Source organism: Panthera onca, chromosome B3, assembly GCF_046562875.1.
Source record: "Panthera onca isolate mPanOnc1 chromosome B3, mPanOnc1 haplotype 2, whole genome shotgun sequence".
Taxonomy (NCBI): domain Eukaryota; kingdom Metazoa; phylum Chordata; class Mammalia; order Carnivora; family Felidae; genus Panthera; species Panthera onca.
Window position 1 is genome coordinate 81555850 of NC_138344.1, and position 17835 is coordinate 81573684.

General features: G+C 35.1%; 1 protein-coding gene across 3 annotated transcripts in view; it reads left to right on the forward strand.

Moving 5' to 3' along the window:
* The window catches only part of ARHGAP5 (Rho GTPase activating protein 5), a 79312-nt gene that overhangs the window by 28637 nt on the left and 32840 nt on the right, over positions 1–17835 (forward strand). For 2 of the 3 annotated variants that reach the window (XM_060619468.3, XM_060619467.3), the window contains exon 3: positions 11311–11458. In XM_060619468.3, coding sequence (XP_060475451.1) covers positions 11311–11458 — 148 coding nt within the window. The remainder of the gene's footprint in view (positions 1–11310; positions 11459–17835) is intronic. The other variant, XM_060619470.3, reaches the window with a different exon arrangement.

Here is a 17835-nt window from a genome sequence, read left to right on the forward strand (position 1 = left end):
TGCTGGGGGGCTTCTGGGGGGCTCAGTCAGTAAGTGTCCAACTCTTGATTTCGGCTCTGTTCATGATCTTGTGGAGCCTGCTTGGGATTCTCTCTCCCTGTCTCTCTGCCTCTTCCCCGCTTGCTCTTGTGCTTTCTCTCTCAAAATAAATAAAAATTTAAAAATAATGGAGTGGTGGATGTAATAGAAAACATATTTTTATGTGAATACAGTTAATAATATGTATTTGAGGAAACTGGGAGGAAAGCCATCCATTATTCTTTTAAATAGCTAGATGTTTTGCTAGGACCCTCCCCAGATGATTCCATGTTTATTTTTTGGTTGCTGAAGTTGTTAATGGCATTAATAAAATAACTACCAGGTAGATAATTTATATTGAAATGCTTTATAGGAAGATGGCATCTTAGAGATGAATCATTGCTAGAAACCAGTTTGTCTGTTAGTATGAACAAGAACCCAGACCACATTTATTTATCCTCAGTTACTGTCTCTTCCTTCTTTTTGCTGAGTGGTAGCTTAAAGGGTGTGAAAGAGCCTTCACAATATCCCTGATTTCCAAAGTGTGTTTATACTCTCAGCTAGCACCTACAGCTTTTATAGACTTTTTGAAAAAGGATTGAAGAAGCCTTCGGGGAATCCTGGCTTCCATTTAAGGCTTTTCTTCTCTTTTTCTTTTTCCCTTTTCCCTTTCCCTTTTCCTTTTCCATGCCCAATGTGGGGCTTGAACTCATGACCTTGAGATCAAGAGTGGACACTTAACTGACTGAGCTGCCCTAAGGCTTCTTTCTTATACTGACGTAAGTGTGTGATGTGATATAATACTTACTCCTCTCACCTAAAGTAATCACTTTGAAGTAGTTTTATCACTTTGTAGTTTTTTTCTTACTACACTGTAAACTTTTTGAGGAAAGTTCTGATTATCATTCATCTTTGTGTACCTTACAGTACTATTTCTCAATCTTGAGTTACCTATTGAGCTTTTTTAAAGTTAAAATTCTCACACTTCCCAGAAATCTGTCTGTAGCTATCTCCCAAACTTGAGTCCTTCATCCTTGTTTTTATTAGCCTAGCACGATTGTTCTCAACCAGGGTCAGTTTTGCCCTCCAGGGTACATCTGGCAATGTCTGGAAACATTTTTGGCTGTCACAACTGGGGTAGGGAGTTGCTACTGGTAGCTATTGGGTTGAAGCCAGGGATTCTGCTAAACATCTTAATGTTTGTGGCACTCTCCCACAACAAAGAGTTATACAGCCCAAAATGTCAATAATACGGAAGTTGAGAAATCCTGTGTAGCAGAATGTGGTCTTTAAGGAAATTCCTGTGAGATTCTAGAAGTCAGTCATACAAGGCATGTTTGTACCTGCTCTTTATGAAAGGCAAGATTTCCTCATAGGTCATAGATTTTACTTCCCTCTCCTTAACATGATTGGATGAGAATATATTTTCAGCAAGGAGCTACTGTGGGCCAAAGCTACATGCAATTGCTATTTATCCTACTTAGCTGATCTTTATTCTGCTATAAAATACATTGCTTACATTTCATTGTCCTAGTCTTTAAAAAATTTTTTTAATGTTAGTATATTTTTGAGAGAGATGGAGGGGCAGAGAGAGAGGAAGACACAGAATCCAAAGCAGGCCCCAGGCTCTGAGCTGTCAGCACAGAGCCCAACACGGGGCTCCAATCCACAAACCGTGAGATCATGACCTGAGCTGAAGTTGGGCCCTGAACTGACTGAGCTACCCAGGTGCCCCCATTGTCCCAGTCTTAAATTTGTCATAATTTCTTACTTGGGTTATTGCAGTGATCTTTTCTTTCTTCTTTTCTTTTCTTTCTTTCTTTTTCTTTTTTTCTTCCAAGAGAGCATGAGCATGGGAGAGGGGCAGAGAGAGCGAGAATCCCAAAAGGCTCCATGTTTAGCACAGAGCCCAATGTGGGGCTTGATCCCATGACCCTGGGATCATGACCTGAGCTGAAATCGAGTCGGTTGCTGAAACAAATGAGCCACTAATGATCTTTTTCAAAATAGCAATTTTAATATGAGATAATTATAGGTTGACATGCTCCTATAAAATAATGCCAAAAGATCTCATACACCCTTTGCCCAGTTTCCCACAAATGTAACATCTTGCAAAAATTGTAATACAATATCACAACCAGGGTATTGACATTAATATGATTCACAAATCTTAGTTTTCCCCGAGTTTACTTGTACTGTGTGTGTGTGTATGTGTGTGTGTGTGTGTTTAGTTCTGTGCAGTTATTCACATGGGGTAGGTTTGTATATTGACTACTGCAAGGTGCAAAACAGTCTATCACCAACAGATCTCTTCTGTTGTCTTTTTATAGCTATGCCCTCCCTTCTCCTCAATCCCATCCATAACCCCTGGCAACCACTAATTTTTTTTACACTTTCTCATTTCTTAATTTTGCCAGTTCCAGAATATTATATATAAATAGGATCATACCATATGCAACTTTATGGGATTGACCTTTTTTTTTTTTTTTTTAGCATGATTCCCTTGAGATTCAGTCAAGTTGTTGCCATAAATCTATAGTTTGTCCTTTTTTTTTCCTTTTTTAAAAATTTTCCTGAGTAATATTTCCACGGTGTGGATATACCACAGTTACTTAACCTGTTGATGGATATATGTTCTTTCTAGTTTTGGGCTATTATGAACAAAGTAGCTGTAAACTGTAAAATTTTATACAAATTTTGTACAAATTTTTATATAAATACAAGTTTTCATTTCTCTGGGATAATGCCCAAGAGTTTACACTGGGTCATTTGGTATTTTCATATTTAGTGTTAGGAGAAACTGCCAGCCTATTTGCCAGAGTGGGTGTACCATTTTAGATTCCCACTAGCAGTGTGTGATGGATCCAGTTTTTCCACAGCTTCATTAGCATAGGTGGTACAGTAACTTACGTTTCTATGTCTCCTGTTTACCTTTGCTTCACACTGTTGTTTTATGTTGCTTTCTGAGGAATAATACTGAAATAGAAGTGCCTAATCTGTCTCTCTGCAAAATATGTTTTGTGGCCTCTGTGTAAAGTTCCTATTTCTTAGGGACATACCTGAACCCCTTTGCAGTGTGGTCCTTACCTTCCTTTCTATCCACATTATTTGTGCCGGCACATTCCAGGTGTACTGAAATAGGTGTTAAATAGATGCAAAACAGTAGCTATCTTAGAGTTATTGTGACAGTTAAGATTATACATGTAATATTACCAAGTACATAGTGTATAGTTAGCAGTAAATAATTGGCAGTTTCTAGTGATTTCTGATTTCTTATGCTGACATATGGTAGGCACCCAAATGTTCAGATGAGAAAGTAAGTGACCTACAGACCAGATTCACTTCTACATTCCTGAAATATCCCTGAACTTCATCTCTTACTTTTTAAGTTCTGCCTTTTGAAGTCTGAATTTAAGCCTTGCATCCAATTATTTTGGCACTTAGTCACATACTATTTTTTATGTGCTGTTAATTAAATGATAGGTAGTGAGATTTGTTTTCTTTATAACATATTTCTTGAGAGCATTAACCTTACTTGCAACAATTTTTGTTTTGCACAATACCTAGCATGATGCTATGCACATGGTGCTCAGTTCTTATACACTATTGAAAGTACATCACCTTACATCCAAATGAATTCCTACAGAGTTGGCTGTTTAATTCTTCTTGTAATTTTATGATGTGTAATAATTATTCTGTGCAAATCCTGATTTTATAGCTTATGTACATGCATATAGTGACTTTTATAAATAGATCTGCAGAATTAGGTATAATGAAACTTTGCATAAACTGGTAAGTACACCAACAAACAGTACTTTGTGTATTAACAAATCTTATATGGTAAAAGCTTTCTCTGGTTCCTGTTGTAATTTTGTGTGCTTCTGTCAGTGTTTACTGAGCATCTATTTATCATGTAGTATCACTGTATTTTGTCAGTACAGGTACCAAAAAAGGGAAAAATGGACAGTTTCTCCATAGTATTTTGGAAGTAATACCAACAGGGCTTCTTGTGCAATTGCTATGGAGAGTAAGGGAAAAGGGAAAAATCAAGATTGACTCCAAGATTTATGGTCTAAACCAGTGGATAGATTTACTGAGATAGTGAAGACTAGGGTGAAAGGTTTCAGACCAAAGGGAATCAAGATGTCTGTTTTGTGCTTTTTATGTTTTATGTTAAAATATCTAGGTCGAGATCCCAGTGAAATTATAAAGGTTACATGTATGAATCTGGTACTTAGAAGAAAAGTTGTCATTGTCAGGATGTAAAGAGATTTACAGCTAGGGATTAGATGAATTCACCTATGGGTACAGTATAGTCAGAGAAGAATGGGGAGCTCAGAACTGAGTTTGAGTAAACCAGGAAGAGTTGTTGGCAGGTGAAACTGAAAAAGGAATCCTTTGAGCCAACAGTAGTGAAATGGGAGCGAAGAGAGCAAGTGTTTAAAGAAGTAGTCAGGAAAGAATGTTACTTAGAGCTCAACAAGGATGAAGAGAATTGTTTCTTTTTAATTTGGTAGTGTGGAAGTATCTAATCTTAACAAGAAATTACGTAGAATGGAAGAGAAAACAGAATGGAAGAGAAAACCAGATGGAAGAATGGGATGTGAAAAATAGTAGATGTAGATGGCATCTCCAAGAAGTTTTGCTGTAAAAGGGAGTAAGACACCTGAAACTAATACATAACACTGTGTTAATTAACTGAAATTAACATAACTTAAAAAGCCAAGAAAAAGAAAAGGAGCAAAATTGGGGTAATAGCTAGAAGTTAATGTGGAATCAAAAGGGTTTTCATGTTTGTTTTCAAAGATGACAGGTGGTAGGGGGTACCTGGGTGACTCAGTCATTTAAGCCTTGACTCGTGATTTGTGCTCAGGTCATGAACTCACCTTTCATGGGTCCTGAGTTAGGCTCCGCCCTGAAGGTGCGGAACCTATTTGAGGTTCTCTCTCTCCCTCTATCTCTGTCCCTTCCAGGTTCACTCACTTGCGCTTTCTCTCTCTCTCAAAAATAAATATTAAAAAATATATAATTAAAAAAATAAAAATGATAGGTATTAGAGAGTATTTATATGTTCAGAAGAATGACCTGGGGAGGGACAAATGTTATAGAAGAGAAGGGGTAGAGAATTAGTGGTAACTCTTTGTATAGTTCAAAGAATTTAGCCTTGAAGACAACTCCAATGTTAACATTGCTCCTTAAAAAAAAAAAAAAGTCATTACTTTTCCTGTCCTTTTATTTTCAACTCTTAGGAGATCCTTTGTTTCAATGGCATGTGTGTAATTGGGTTTAATTTTGTACCAAGTCTGAGAATCTTTTATAGTTAATCTTACTCCATTTATATTTATTTTTGTAAGTTTCAGTTTGCTTTTTTTCTTGTTTCCTATTTTTATTCTACATTAGTAGGGAAAAAAAGGGTAAGAAAGAAAAATGAAGGAACTGTTAGTGTGCCACTTATTTTTGTCATTAAATATATATTGAACCTCTATTTTACTTTATTATCTTTTTTACCTTTCCTAATAGTCTATCATAATATTTTGTCATGCATTAGCACAATTACATGATCTCTTATCTTTTCCCCTTATCTTTTAGAGTATGTTGAGGCTTTTGGTTCTGGCCTATTATCTAGTTATTTTTACATTTTGTAGCTTTAGCCACAGAATTGTAGGTAATGTTTGGTTATTATATAGCCACACCACTGTAACTTAGAATTAGTTCTGTGTGTTTAACTATATACAGTGTTCATTCTTTTTTCCATAACACAAATTCTTCACATATAAGTTCTTTATTATCAGTGCTATTCATCATGTGTTTTAAGATTTTTCAGGAGTTTGTGCTGTAATTTAAATACTAATTATTACATACTTGAGAACTTTAAAAAAGGTTCTTGTTGGTTGTTACGCACATCTGATTTGGCATACTAGCTAAGTAAAGAATTCTTGACAATCTTTTTCCTGTTAACATTCCTACAGGTGAATCTTCTGACTTCTAGTTTTCCTGAGAACTTTAAAGCTAGCCTGATGTTTTCCCTGTACTGTTGGTTCTTGATTTCTTCTGTCTGGATGTTAAGATTCTTTGAAGCTTACTGAGTTGAATATGATATATCTGTAACTTGATGGTTCATTCCTATTTTTTTATCGTTGTTATTACATGATGAGATCATTTAATTTAATCTACATTGGTGTTCATTATTTCAGGAGAGATCTCAAATCCCTTTGTACTTTCTTTTTTACAGGCACTATACTAGATCTTTGGAGTATGTTGATGAACAGAGCAGATAAAAACCCCTGCCCTTGTTTGGAGCTGAAATTGTAGCAGGGGGGCACCAAAAGATATAATAATAATATAATAAAAATACATGAGTAAAATGTGTAGTGTTGTGAGTAGAAACAGCAGTATAAGGGATTGGGAATACTGGGCAGGAGCTAGAAGACAGGCATTAAAATTACAGTTTTTAATACAGTGTAGGTAGAGGTAGGCCTCATTGAGATGGTAAAGGGAACAGCCAGTATAAGAGTCCTAGGTCAGGAGCATGCCTGATTTATTAAAACACCAAGTTAGCCATGTGGATGGAGGAAGGGAGTAAGTGATGAAGAAAGTAGAGGGAAATGAAGTCAGATTATAAGAGACCAAGTTCAAGGCATGCAGATTTGTATATGGCTTTATAGGCTGCTGTTTGTGTAGCCACTATCATTCTGGCTGCTTTGTTGAGAATGGTCTGAGAGGATGGTGATAGGACCAGGGGGAATGGATTGAAGCAGTTGATCTAGATGTGCAAAGTGATAGCTCTAAGAAATAGTTAGATTCTATATCTAATACATGTGCTTGACAGTTGGAAGTAGAGTATGAGAGAAAAAGAGGGATCAAGGCTAAGACCAAGATTTTTATAGCCTGAGCTACTGAAAGGTTGGAATTGTCAGTATCTGAGGGATAAGGCTGCATTTGGGGAACATTTTAAAGAAATCAGAAGTTTAGTTTTGTACATTTTTTTAATGTTTGTTTATTTTTGAGAGAGTGAGCATGCGCACATGGGAGAGGGGCAGAGAGAACAGGGTGCAGAGGATCCAAAGCAGGCTCCATGCTGACAGCAGAACTCCAAATTGGAGCTCAAACTCACAAACCATGAGATGGTCACCTGAGCCGAAGTCAGATGTTTAACTGACTGAGCCACCCTGGTGCTTCTAGTTGTGCACATATGAAGAATGATCTGTCTCTTTGAAATTCAAGTGAAGATGTCCAGTAGAATGTTTCAGATGAGTCCAGAGTTCAGGAGAAAGGGCTGAGCTGGAAGTATTTGGGTTATCAGCAATTGGATGACAGTATGAAGAGGGCTGGGACAGATGTTGAGGAAAAAAAGATGGTCAGGGACTGAGGCCTGGGATATTCACAGCATTACAAGGCTGGCTAAGAGGGATCAGCAGAGGAGACAATTAAGGGGAGAGTGAGTGAGGTCATACAGGTGGTGTTCTGAAAGTCCAGTGAAGAGAGTGACTGCTGAAAGGTCAAAGAAGGTGAGAGTTGGGAACTAACTGTTGCAAAACAAAACCTTGATAAGAACAGGTTTATGGAGTAATGAGGGTGATAGACTAATTTGAGTACATAAAAGAGGGAATGAAAGAGGAATTGGAGACCTCTAGTCTATATGACTTCTGCAGAGTTTGTCTGTAAGAGAAAATGGCATTATGGGGCAAATAGGAGAAGATGATTGAGACTTTTTAATGTGAAAGAAGGGGTGCCTTGGTAGCTCCTTCAGTTGGGCATCAACTTAGCTCAGGTCATTATGTCATAGTTCATGGGTTCAAGCCTCGCATGGGGCTCTGTGCTGACAGCTCAGAGCCTGGAGCTTGTTTTGAATTCTGTGACTTTCTCTCTGTCCCTCCCCTGCCCTCTCTCTTTCTCTCAAAAATAAATAAACATTAAAAAAAAAAATAAAATACAGTGGAAGCAAGAGTAGTTTTTGGAGTGTGTCGTAGGAGTGATACAGTAGATGAGGGATCTCTGATGATGTTTTTCACTTTATTCTGATATTTTCAATTGAATCTTCACTAAAGAGGTTTTCATTTCTTTAATTGGTTTTTTTTCTTCAGTTTCTTTACATTTTGCTTCCTCTTGTCTCATTTTCTTGATGTGTTTTTTTGGTTTTTTGTTTGTTTTCCTCCCAAGAATCCCATCTTAAGAGAGTAGAGAAGACCAGATATTCTTGTTTCCTGGGTTCATTCTTTGAAAGCCAAGTTAACTGCTTTTTGCTATTTTTTTTCTTTGGTTGGTTGTTTACAAATGAAGCAGTTGAGGCATTATGTTTTTTAAGTGTTATTAATTACAGTAGTTATTTGACAGTGTTGCTTATTAGATGCCCTTCTTTGTTGTGTTGCTGATCTTCGTGAAGCGGGAGCACAGCTCCTGGAAGAAGCTATTTATATACCGTTTCCTGGTCCTGTTTTCTTATACTAATGATAGTTTTTAATATCTGCTGGACATTTAATTGATAACATTGTTTACATTATTTGTGAATGGGATATTTATTTTATTGCAGACATTCATTTGTAGCAGACGTGACATGAGATTTGCCTAAGTGGCCAGAAAAAAAAGATGGTGGGCATTTGCATTTAAGCAGAAATGAGGATATGTGTGACTGTAGTATGAATTAAAAATTGGGTTATCGTAAATTAGATGTTTTCCTGCTGGCGTAATTATTTAATTAGGGCTGCCATTTCTGACAATGCTTCTTTAATAACTGTGGAAATAAATTAGCAAATAACCATACTCCTCTTTTTTTTCCTTGCATTTCAGAGAATCTTGATGGCATTTTTTTATAGCAATTATAATCATCTAACCTTAGTTTAACTTAAAACATTCGTTTTTGAATTGGTATAAATTTATCGCTATAGATCAGCAACTCTTAACCAAGGGGTGTATATCAGAATTATGTAAAGTTTTTCAAAATTCACGTTTTAAAAGAAAACCTTGAATTCTGACGATTAAGAACTATCTCTATTAGAAAAAAGGAATCGTGTATATTTTTATTTATCATAAAAGCTAACACAGGAATGTCTAATCCAAAACTTTTTCTGCATAGAATTTTCTTTTATATCCATGTCAGTTAGTAGAAAAATTAGTAAAATCACAGAACTTTTTACTCTTTTTTCCTCCTAATGTATATGAATTAAAACTTGAGCTGTCAGGGCAGTTCTGTGTTAGTCAATTATCCCTTTAGAGTTTGCCAGAAATTCCATGCTGTAAGACATTTAGCCTTTCATTACCTTAGAGTACTATCCCTGAATCTTGGTATAACTACAGAATTAAATAATTTGCCCTTGAAATTTTACAGACCTTGGGGGATATTCCCTGAGCGTAAGCCACAGAATCAATCTACCTTACTTTGCTTCCTGTCTTCACCCTCCCAATTTCAGTCAAGTATTCAGTGCTTACTAGATGAAGTTTACACTTCATTTTTTCCTCCTTTGTTATGATTCCAAGGATAAGGGGTGGAATATTTTTAGAGTCATCTGAAAGTTTAGATTGATTCCTAAAGGGCAGTATTAAAAAGAGGATTTCTTAAGAATTGACTGGAACATTTAGGACCAACCAACTTACTTTTCTACAACTGTGTTCTTTAAGTGGCAAAGATGTATTAAGATCTTTGTATCACTTCATTCCTGTTGCTCCTACCATAGGCTAGGCATTGCTGTTTTCATTAATCTACCTAAGTATAATCTTTTTAATTGTTGTGTTAACTCTTTAAAGAAAATACATTCATCTTTGCCTCAGTTTTCAGTTTTCTAATCAAATTTTGCAACTGATAGTTTGCAGCCTAGAAAGTGCCTAATGCTCCTGAGAAAGAGGACTCTGCCACTATCCTATCTCAGTTTTGAAATTAGAGTGTCTTCATTTCCACTTCCTTGCATAATGTTCTGCTTTGGTGGTGGTGGGAGTGGAAGGATTATTTAAGGAGTAAGGATCTACACTACTGGTGGGTTTAGGTCTTGACCCAGATCAAACACTCCAGTGCTTTCTTGGCAATATCCTAGATACCTAGTTATATTGTATATGATTTGTACACACCAGGTTTGTATATAATCCCTATCACCATTGTGATATAGTACATGTGGATTTAGACATTGGGTTTCGTGAGCTCTGGAAGTTTGCTAGGTGGAACAGCCTAAAATTGAAATGAAGAAAGGACTTAGTTAATTATTTAAGATAGCCAGAGACTTGGAAGAATACATTGGGGGATCCATCCAAAGGAGAGACTCCTGCAGGAGGAATGGGAAATTAAGATGAGGAGTATTGCTTTAGGGATAGAAAGCTCTCTCTCCCCTTTTCTGATAAGAAATGTTATGTTTTTATCCTATTTATAAGTCAGTAATGATACTTATGACAAATTTGAATAGATCTATGATTTATAACAGAAAATAAAAGTTCGTAGGTAAACTAAAAAGGGAACAAGGGCTGTCAATAGAAGTGCTCTGACATCTTTGAATTTCTGAAAATTTACTTATCTTCGTATATTTTAGAGATTCTCAATGGGGGATACATAATAGAATTATCTTTGGAGATGCCTATAGTATCCTACTCCAGAAAAACTGACTCAGAATCTCCTCAGCAATTCTAAACTTCGATAGGTTTTTCAGATGTTCACTTCTTGGTTAAGAACCCATTTTCTCCCAGTGCTGTATTGAAGTTAAACTCTAAAAATCAGTATTTCATTTTGTTTTTACTATTGTGAAAATGTTTTATCAGTTACTTAAGAAAACATTTTAACATTTAAGATACAGTCAGTACATGGGAAGAAAATGGGAAAATGAGAAAAGATAAATGATGGGACTAAAAGTCATGAAGTTACATAGCTTCATTGTATAATCAATAATTAAAGTTATATTATGTTTTTATAAATATACCTATATGCAAAAAACTGACTTGGACCTGCCCTAAAGACCAAATAGAGTTAGTAAACCACACCTAAACTGAATTGAGCATTGCTCACTTTGAGCTTTTCCTTTGAGTTGGTATTGAAAAATGACCTTTTCTAATTTCCCTACCTATCCAGTTTCCTATTATTTTCCAGAGGGAACATTTTTTTCTAGTCATATTTCCTCTGTTCACTTTTTGTCTCTTTCCATTGCTCAGGTTGATGCTTCTGGCAGAATTTAACTGAGTCCCATATTGATGGTCATTTAAGTTGGATGTGGCTTTTAAATAAATCTTTTGATATCAAATGTGTATTTACATTGCTTAATACTCATGCTATTTTGAAGGAAATTTTAACAGTTTTAACTTGAATATGTTTTCTTATAGCAGAAAAAGAAAACTAAGAACTTCAATCCACCAACACGTAGAAATTGGGAGAGTAATTACTTTGGGATGCCCCTCCAGGATCTGGTGACAGCTGAGAAGCCCATACCACTATTTGTTGAAAAATGTGTGGAATTTATTGAAGATACAGGTAGGATAGAAGTATCACTGCAGAGATTTAATTTAAAATTTCACTTTTGCTATACCAACAGTTTGTCAAATGTTCATGATTTATAAAAGCTAAGTTTTGAAACAGATGTGTAGTTCTCATTAGGATTGATTGTGTTGAGTGTTCACTCTAGACATAACTATCTGATATTTTCAGAAAACTTTGTTCTTAGCCATTAATGCTTTTGTTGGATTTCTCTCTAATAAATGTTAAACTTCTCTCTAAAATGTTAAACTTCGCTTATCTGGAATTTAGAATAAGTTGATGATTAAATTATGCTACTATTTAATCATAGTTACAATTTAAACAGATAATTTGAAAGTTTTGAATATTTTTTAAGTCTAGTACTATTTTTATTACCCATTTTACATATGAATATTTTAAATTTCATAGCAATATTTATAAACGTATGAAAGACTGCTGATTTGAGATGTTACCATTTATTTGTTAGCACTAGCTCTATGTGGTTTATATGCTGTATTTTTAAATATTTTTTGAGAGACACAGAGAGAGAGAGAATGGGAGTGGGGAGGGTCAGGGAGAGAGGGGGACAGAAGATCTGAAGCGGGTTCTGCGCTGACCCCAGCAAGCCAGATGCAGGGCTTGAACTCAGGAGGGACTGTAGAGATCAAGACCTGAGCTGAAGTCAGGTGTGTGCAGATATCCTCGCTATTTTATTTTTTTGTTTTTGTTTTTAATTTTTTTATATCCTCACTATTTTAAAAACAAGCCTGTGTTACGTTTACTTTGCCCAATGTAAACTATTAGCTGAGGGTTGGAGTAGTCTAAAGTTGAGGAATAAAGGTAGAATATTACCATGTTTATTTGTATTTAAAGTGAACATAAGTTAATCATGAAACCTCAGTAATTGACTGGAGTATAAAATTGGATGGTTTGAAAACATGAACTAATCCCATCTTAGCTTTATTTGTTCTTAATGATCTTCTTTGATAAATAAGCATTGTTTAAAGACAAAACTAGGATGTCTGACCTATCTAAAATGTCAGGCTCATTTTTACTTCAGTGTATATTTTAGCCTTTTTAGTCTGATTATTAGCTAAGTTCTATACTAATTGGGTTGTCTGGTGAGAAATGCTGACTTCCTGTTGTAAAAAAGAAGTGGAATATGGGGCATTAACTGTTATCCACTAGTGTTAGAGTTGAAATAGCCTGTAATCTTCTCCCTTCTTTTAATAAGTGTTAATTTATAGAGCATACATTTGGATATACTCTTAATCATTTGTGTTTTCCTTCAACAAAGTGTAGCTTTAGCCATATTTCTTATCTATATTTGTATCCATCTTTAGTATAATAGAAATGTAAAGATTCTTAGAATATTAGCTTTCTGCTCTGAACTTAAAGAATTCTTATTTGCTCTAATAATATAGTTAGGCTTTATGGAAATAACTGAGAAATTAGGAAATATTTTTCTTTAGTAACTAGAAAATAATAAAGTAATAGTCTTTTGTACATTTATTTTTATAATTAAAAATTCTCATTTCTTGAATATCTTCATGGTAATTGAGTGATTTGGTTTGAGGAAAATGAACGAGTTCCAAGTGTAAGATAAAATGAAACTCTATCCCATATTTTAGCATAATTTGAATTATTTCATTTAACTGACAGATAATTTATATATTTAAGTGCTTTGTTAGAAGTATACTGAGGTGGGGCTCCTCAGTGGCTCACTTGGTTGAGCATATGACTCTTGGTTTCGACTCAGGTCACGATCTCACAGGTTTGTGAGCTCAAGCCCCACATAGGGCTCTGCGCTGACAGTGTGCAGCCTGCTTAGGATTCTCTCTCCCTCTCTCCCTCTCTCCCTCTCTCCCTCTCTCCCTCTCCCCCTCTCCCCCTCTCCCCCTCTCTCCCCCTCTCTCCCTCTCTCCTTCTGTCTCTCCCCCACTTGCACACTGCTCTTTCTCTCCCTAAATCAGTAAACAAACATTAAAAAAATAAAAAGTATACTGAGGTACTGTAAGATCACGAGAATAGTTATATAGAAGTTTCAAGTCCACTTCTTTTGTGTTGTTGGTGGTGGTAGTTCTAATTGATTTTACTGATTAATGCTGATCAGTTTTAGAAATTCTCAGTTGTTTGAATTCAGTATCAAATTCTCAATATGCACTGTGGCGCAACCATCTTCTGTTGAAGGTTCAACTTAATGTAAATATATATCAGATACTTACTGTTTAAAAGTTGAACTTGATTATAGATCTTTAGGCATAGTAATATAAATGAGCAGTACTTTTATTGTTATAATTAAGTCTTGTTTAAAGAACTAAACTTTTTAAACAATCTTGAAGAAGCTATTACAGTAGTTTTAAAATTCAATTTTATTGATATAATTTATGTACAGTAAAATTCATCAATTTTAATAGAATGGTGAGTTTTGATAACTCTGTAGTCATTTAAGCACCACCACAATCAAGATACAGAACATTCTCATCACCCCAAAAATCATCCAGTGTATTATCATTAAGTATGGTGTTAGCTGTTGGGTTTTTCATAGATGCTCTTTATCAGGTTCAGAAGTTCCCTTTTCTTGTGTCCAAAATCGATGTTGATTTTGTTGTGATTTTTCTTCATTTGTTGAGGTGATCATATGGTTCTTTTAAAAGTCTGTTTAATGGTAAATTATATTAATTGATCTCCAAATGTTAAAAACTTGCGTCCCTGAGATAAACGCAACTTGGTTATAATGTTTTGTCTTTTTTATATGTCACTGGAGTTAGTTTGCTAAAATGTTGTTAAGGATTTCTGCTTCCTGAGGGATATTGGTCTATGGTTTTCTTGAAGTGTCTTTGTCTGGTTTTGGTATCAGAGTAATAAAATGGACACCACAGACTTGAATCTATTTTCTAAAAAGTTTGTACAAAATTGGTAATATTTCTTTCTTAAATTTGATATAATTCACCAGTGAAACTGTTTGGACCTGGGTTTTTATTTCTGAAGAGGTTTTTGACTGTGGATTAAAATTTTTTTTAATGTTTATTTTGACAGAGGTCACACATGTGTGCAAGTTGGGGGAGGGGCAAAGAGAGAGAGAATCTCAAGCCGGCCCTACACTCTCAGTGCAGAGCCCACATGGGGCTTGACTCATGATCAGGTCATGATGAGATCCAAGACCTGAGCTAGAATCAAAAGTGGAATACTTAATCAACTGAGCCACCCAGGCACCCCTGGATTAAATTTTTTAAATAGATACAGGGATGTACAGATTTTTTATTTCTTCTTGATTTTCAAGGAGTTTGTCCATTTCATCCAGGGTGACAGAAGATTGTTTATAACATTCCTTATCAGTGTTTTAATGCCTGTAGCATCTGTAGTGATGGCTTCTCTTTTGATTTTGTATTACTAATTTGCGTTTTTTTCCCCCCTCGTATTAGAGATTTGTCAATATTACTGATCTTTTCAAAGAGCCAGCTTTTGGTTTTATTGATTTTTTTTTTTTCCTTTTGTCTATTTTTTAATTGAGTGAATTCTGCTTTTAATTCCCTTTTTCAGCTTTCATTTGACTTCTTTTTAGTGTCTTGAAGTAGAAGCCTAGATTAATGATTTTGACCAATCTTATTTACTATAATATTTTCTGTTAAACATTTTCCTCTAAGCTTGTTTTAACTGCATGCCACAAATTTTGGTGTTCACATTTGCATTCAGTTTCAAATACTTTGTAGTTTTCCTTTTGATTTTTTTTTTAAATTTAACTCATTGGTTATCTTATAAGTATTTTATTTCTAAATATTTTCCAGGTATTTTTCTGTTACTCATTTTTAGTTTAATTCTCTTGCAGTTGGAAAACAGCAGTTTGATTTCACTGTAAATTTACTGAGATTGCTTTATGACCCAGAATATAATCTGTGTATGGTGGGACCTTGAGTAGAATGTTCATTAAGATTTCAGGTGAAGGGTTCTGTAAATGCAAGTTAAGATGCAAGTCACATTCTTTGAGAGTACCGCTCAAGTCTTATATATCCTTAGTGATGTTTTTGTTGTTGTTGACTTGTTTTTTTTAATTACTTAAAGAATACTAATGAAATCTGTAGTTGTGATTATATAGGTCTTTCTCCTTTCAGTTCTCTTAGGTTTTGCTTCATGTGTTTTGAAATTCTTTTAGTTAGGGTTATGTCTCTTTATGAACTGAGCTGTTATTATTATAAAGCACTCTCTTTATGCTTCATAATACTCCTTGTGAAGTCTGCTTTGTGTAATATTAATATAGCCAATGGTACTTTCCTTGAGTAATGTTTGTGTAGTGTATCTTTTCCATCCTTTTAGCCTATTTGTATCTTTATATTAGTGATGTACTAGTATTTGAAATATGTATCTTTAAACACAGTTCATTATCAAATATTACACCACTATCATTTATAATTTAAGAACCTTGTAACAGTATATTTAACCTTTTGATCCCTTTTTCTTTTGTTACACATTTTAATTATATATTTTTTCTTTTTTTCTTTTTTTTTAAATTCCAGTAGTTAACATACAGTGTTATATTAGTTTCAGGTGTACAATATAGTGATTGAGCCATTCCAGAAATCACCCCATGCTCTTCATGACAAGTGCACTACTTAATCCCCATCACTTATTTCACCCATCCCCCTACCTACTTCCCCTCTGGTAACCATCAATTTGTTTTCAATAGTGAAGAGCTTGTTTTGGGGCATTTGGGTGGCTCTGTTGGTTGTGTCCAACTCTTGATTTTGGCTCAGGTCTTGATCTCCCAGTTTTTGTGAGTTTGAGCCCCAGGTCAGGCTCTGCTGATGGTGCAGAGCCTGCTTGGGATTCTCCCTCTCTCTGCTCTTCCCCTGCTTCTGCTCTCTCTCTCTCTCTTTAAATGAATGAATGAATGAATGAATGAGCAAGCTTCAAAGAGAGAGTGTGTTTCTTGGTTTATCTCTCTTTCTTTTTTTCCTTTGCTTGTTTGTTTTCTTTCTTAAGTTCCACCTATGAGTGAAATCATGGAATTTGTCTTTCTCTGACTTATTTTGCCTAGGATTTTACTCTCTAGCTCCATTCATGCATTACAAATGGCAAGGTTTCATTATGACTTAATATTCAATTGTATATATATACCACTTCTTTGTCCATTCATCTGTCACTGGAGACTTGCACTGCTTCCATAATTTTGCTGTTGTAGATAATGCTGCAATAAACATAGGAGTATGTATATCCCTTTGAATTTGTGTTTTTGTATTTCTTGGGTTAAGTACCTGGTAGTGCGATTGCTAGATTATAGGGTAGTTATATTTTTAACTTTTCAAGGAGCCTCCATACTGTTTTCTAGAGTGGCTGGATCACTTTGCATTCCACCAACAATGCACAAAGGGTTCCTTTTTCTCTGCATACTCCCCAACACTTGTTGTTTCTTGTGTTACTGATTTTAGCCATTCTCACAGGTGTGAAGTGATACCTCATTATAGTTTTGATTTGCATTTCCCTGATGGTAAGCGATGATGAACTTCTTTTCATGTGTGTGTTGGCCATCTGTATGTCTTTGGAGAAATAAATGTCTGTTCATTTCTTCTGCCCATTTTTTAAATGGATTATTTGGTATTTTGGGGTGTTGAGTTGTATAAGTTCTTCATATATTTTAGATACTAAGCCTTTATTGGATATGTCATTTGCAAATTTCTGCTCCCATTCTGTAGGTTGCCTTTTAGTTTTATTGACTGTTTCCTTTGCTGTCTAGAAGCTTTTTATTTTGATGAAATCCCAATTTTTGCTCTTATTTTTCTTGCTGCAGGAGACATATCTAAAAAAGTGTTGCTGTAGCTGATGTCAGAGATGTTATTATTGCCTGTGCTCTCTTCCAGAATTTTTATGGCTTCAGGTCTCACATTTAGATGTTTAATCCCTTTTAAGTTTATTTTTGTGCATGGTATGAGAAAGTGGTCCAATTTCATTCTTCTGCATATAGCTGATCAGTTTTCCCAGCTCCATTGGTTGAAGAGACTATTTTTCCTATTGGATATTCTTTCCTCCTTTGTTGAAGATTAATTGACCATATGATTGGTTTATTTCTGGATTTTCTGTTCTGTTCCATTGCTCTATAATTCTACAGTATGTTTTAAACATCACAATATATATTTATAATTTTTGTTTTGAAGAGATAATAATTGTTATTTTTAAAAGATATTTTCTTTCAAAAGAAAGAAAATATTACAGTATAAATGTTTTTATTTAACAGCTTTACTGAAATATTCATATATTCTATAGTTCACCCATTTAAAACGTACAGTCCAGGGGTGCCTGAGTGGCTCAGGTGGTTAAGCATCCGACTTCTGCTCAGGTCATGATCTCACGGTTCATGAGTTCCAGCCCCACATTGGGCTCTGTGCTGACAGCTCAGAGCC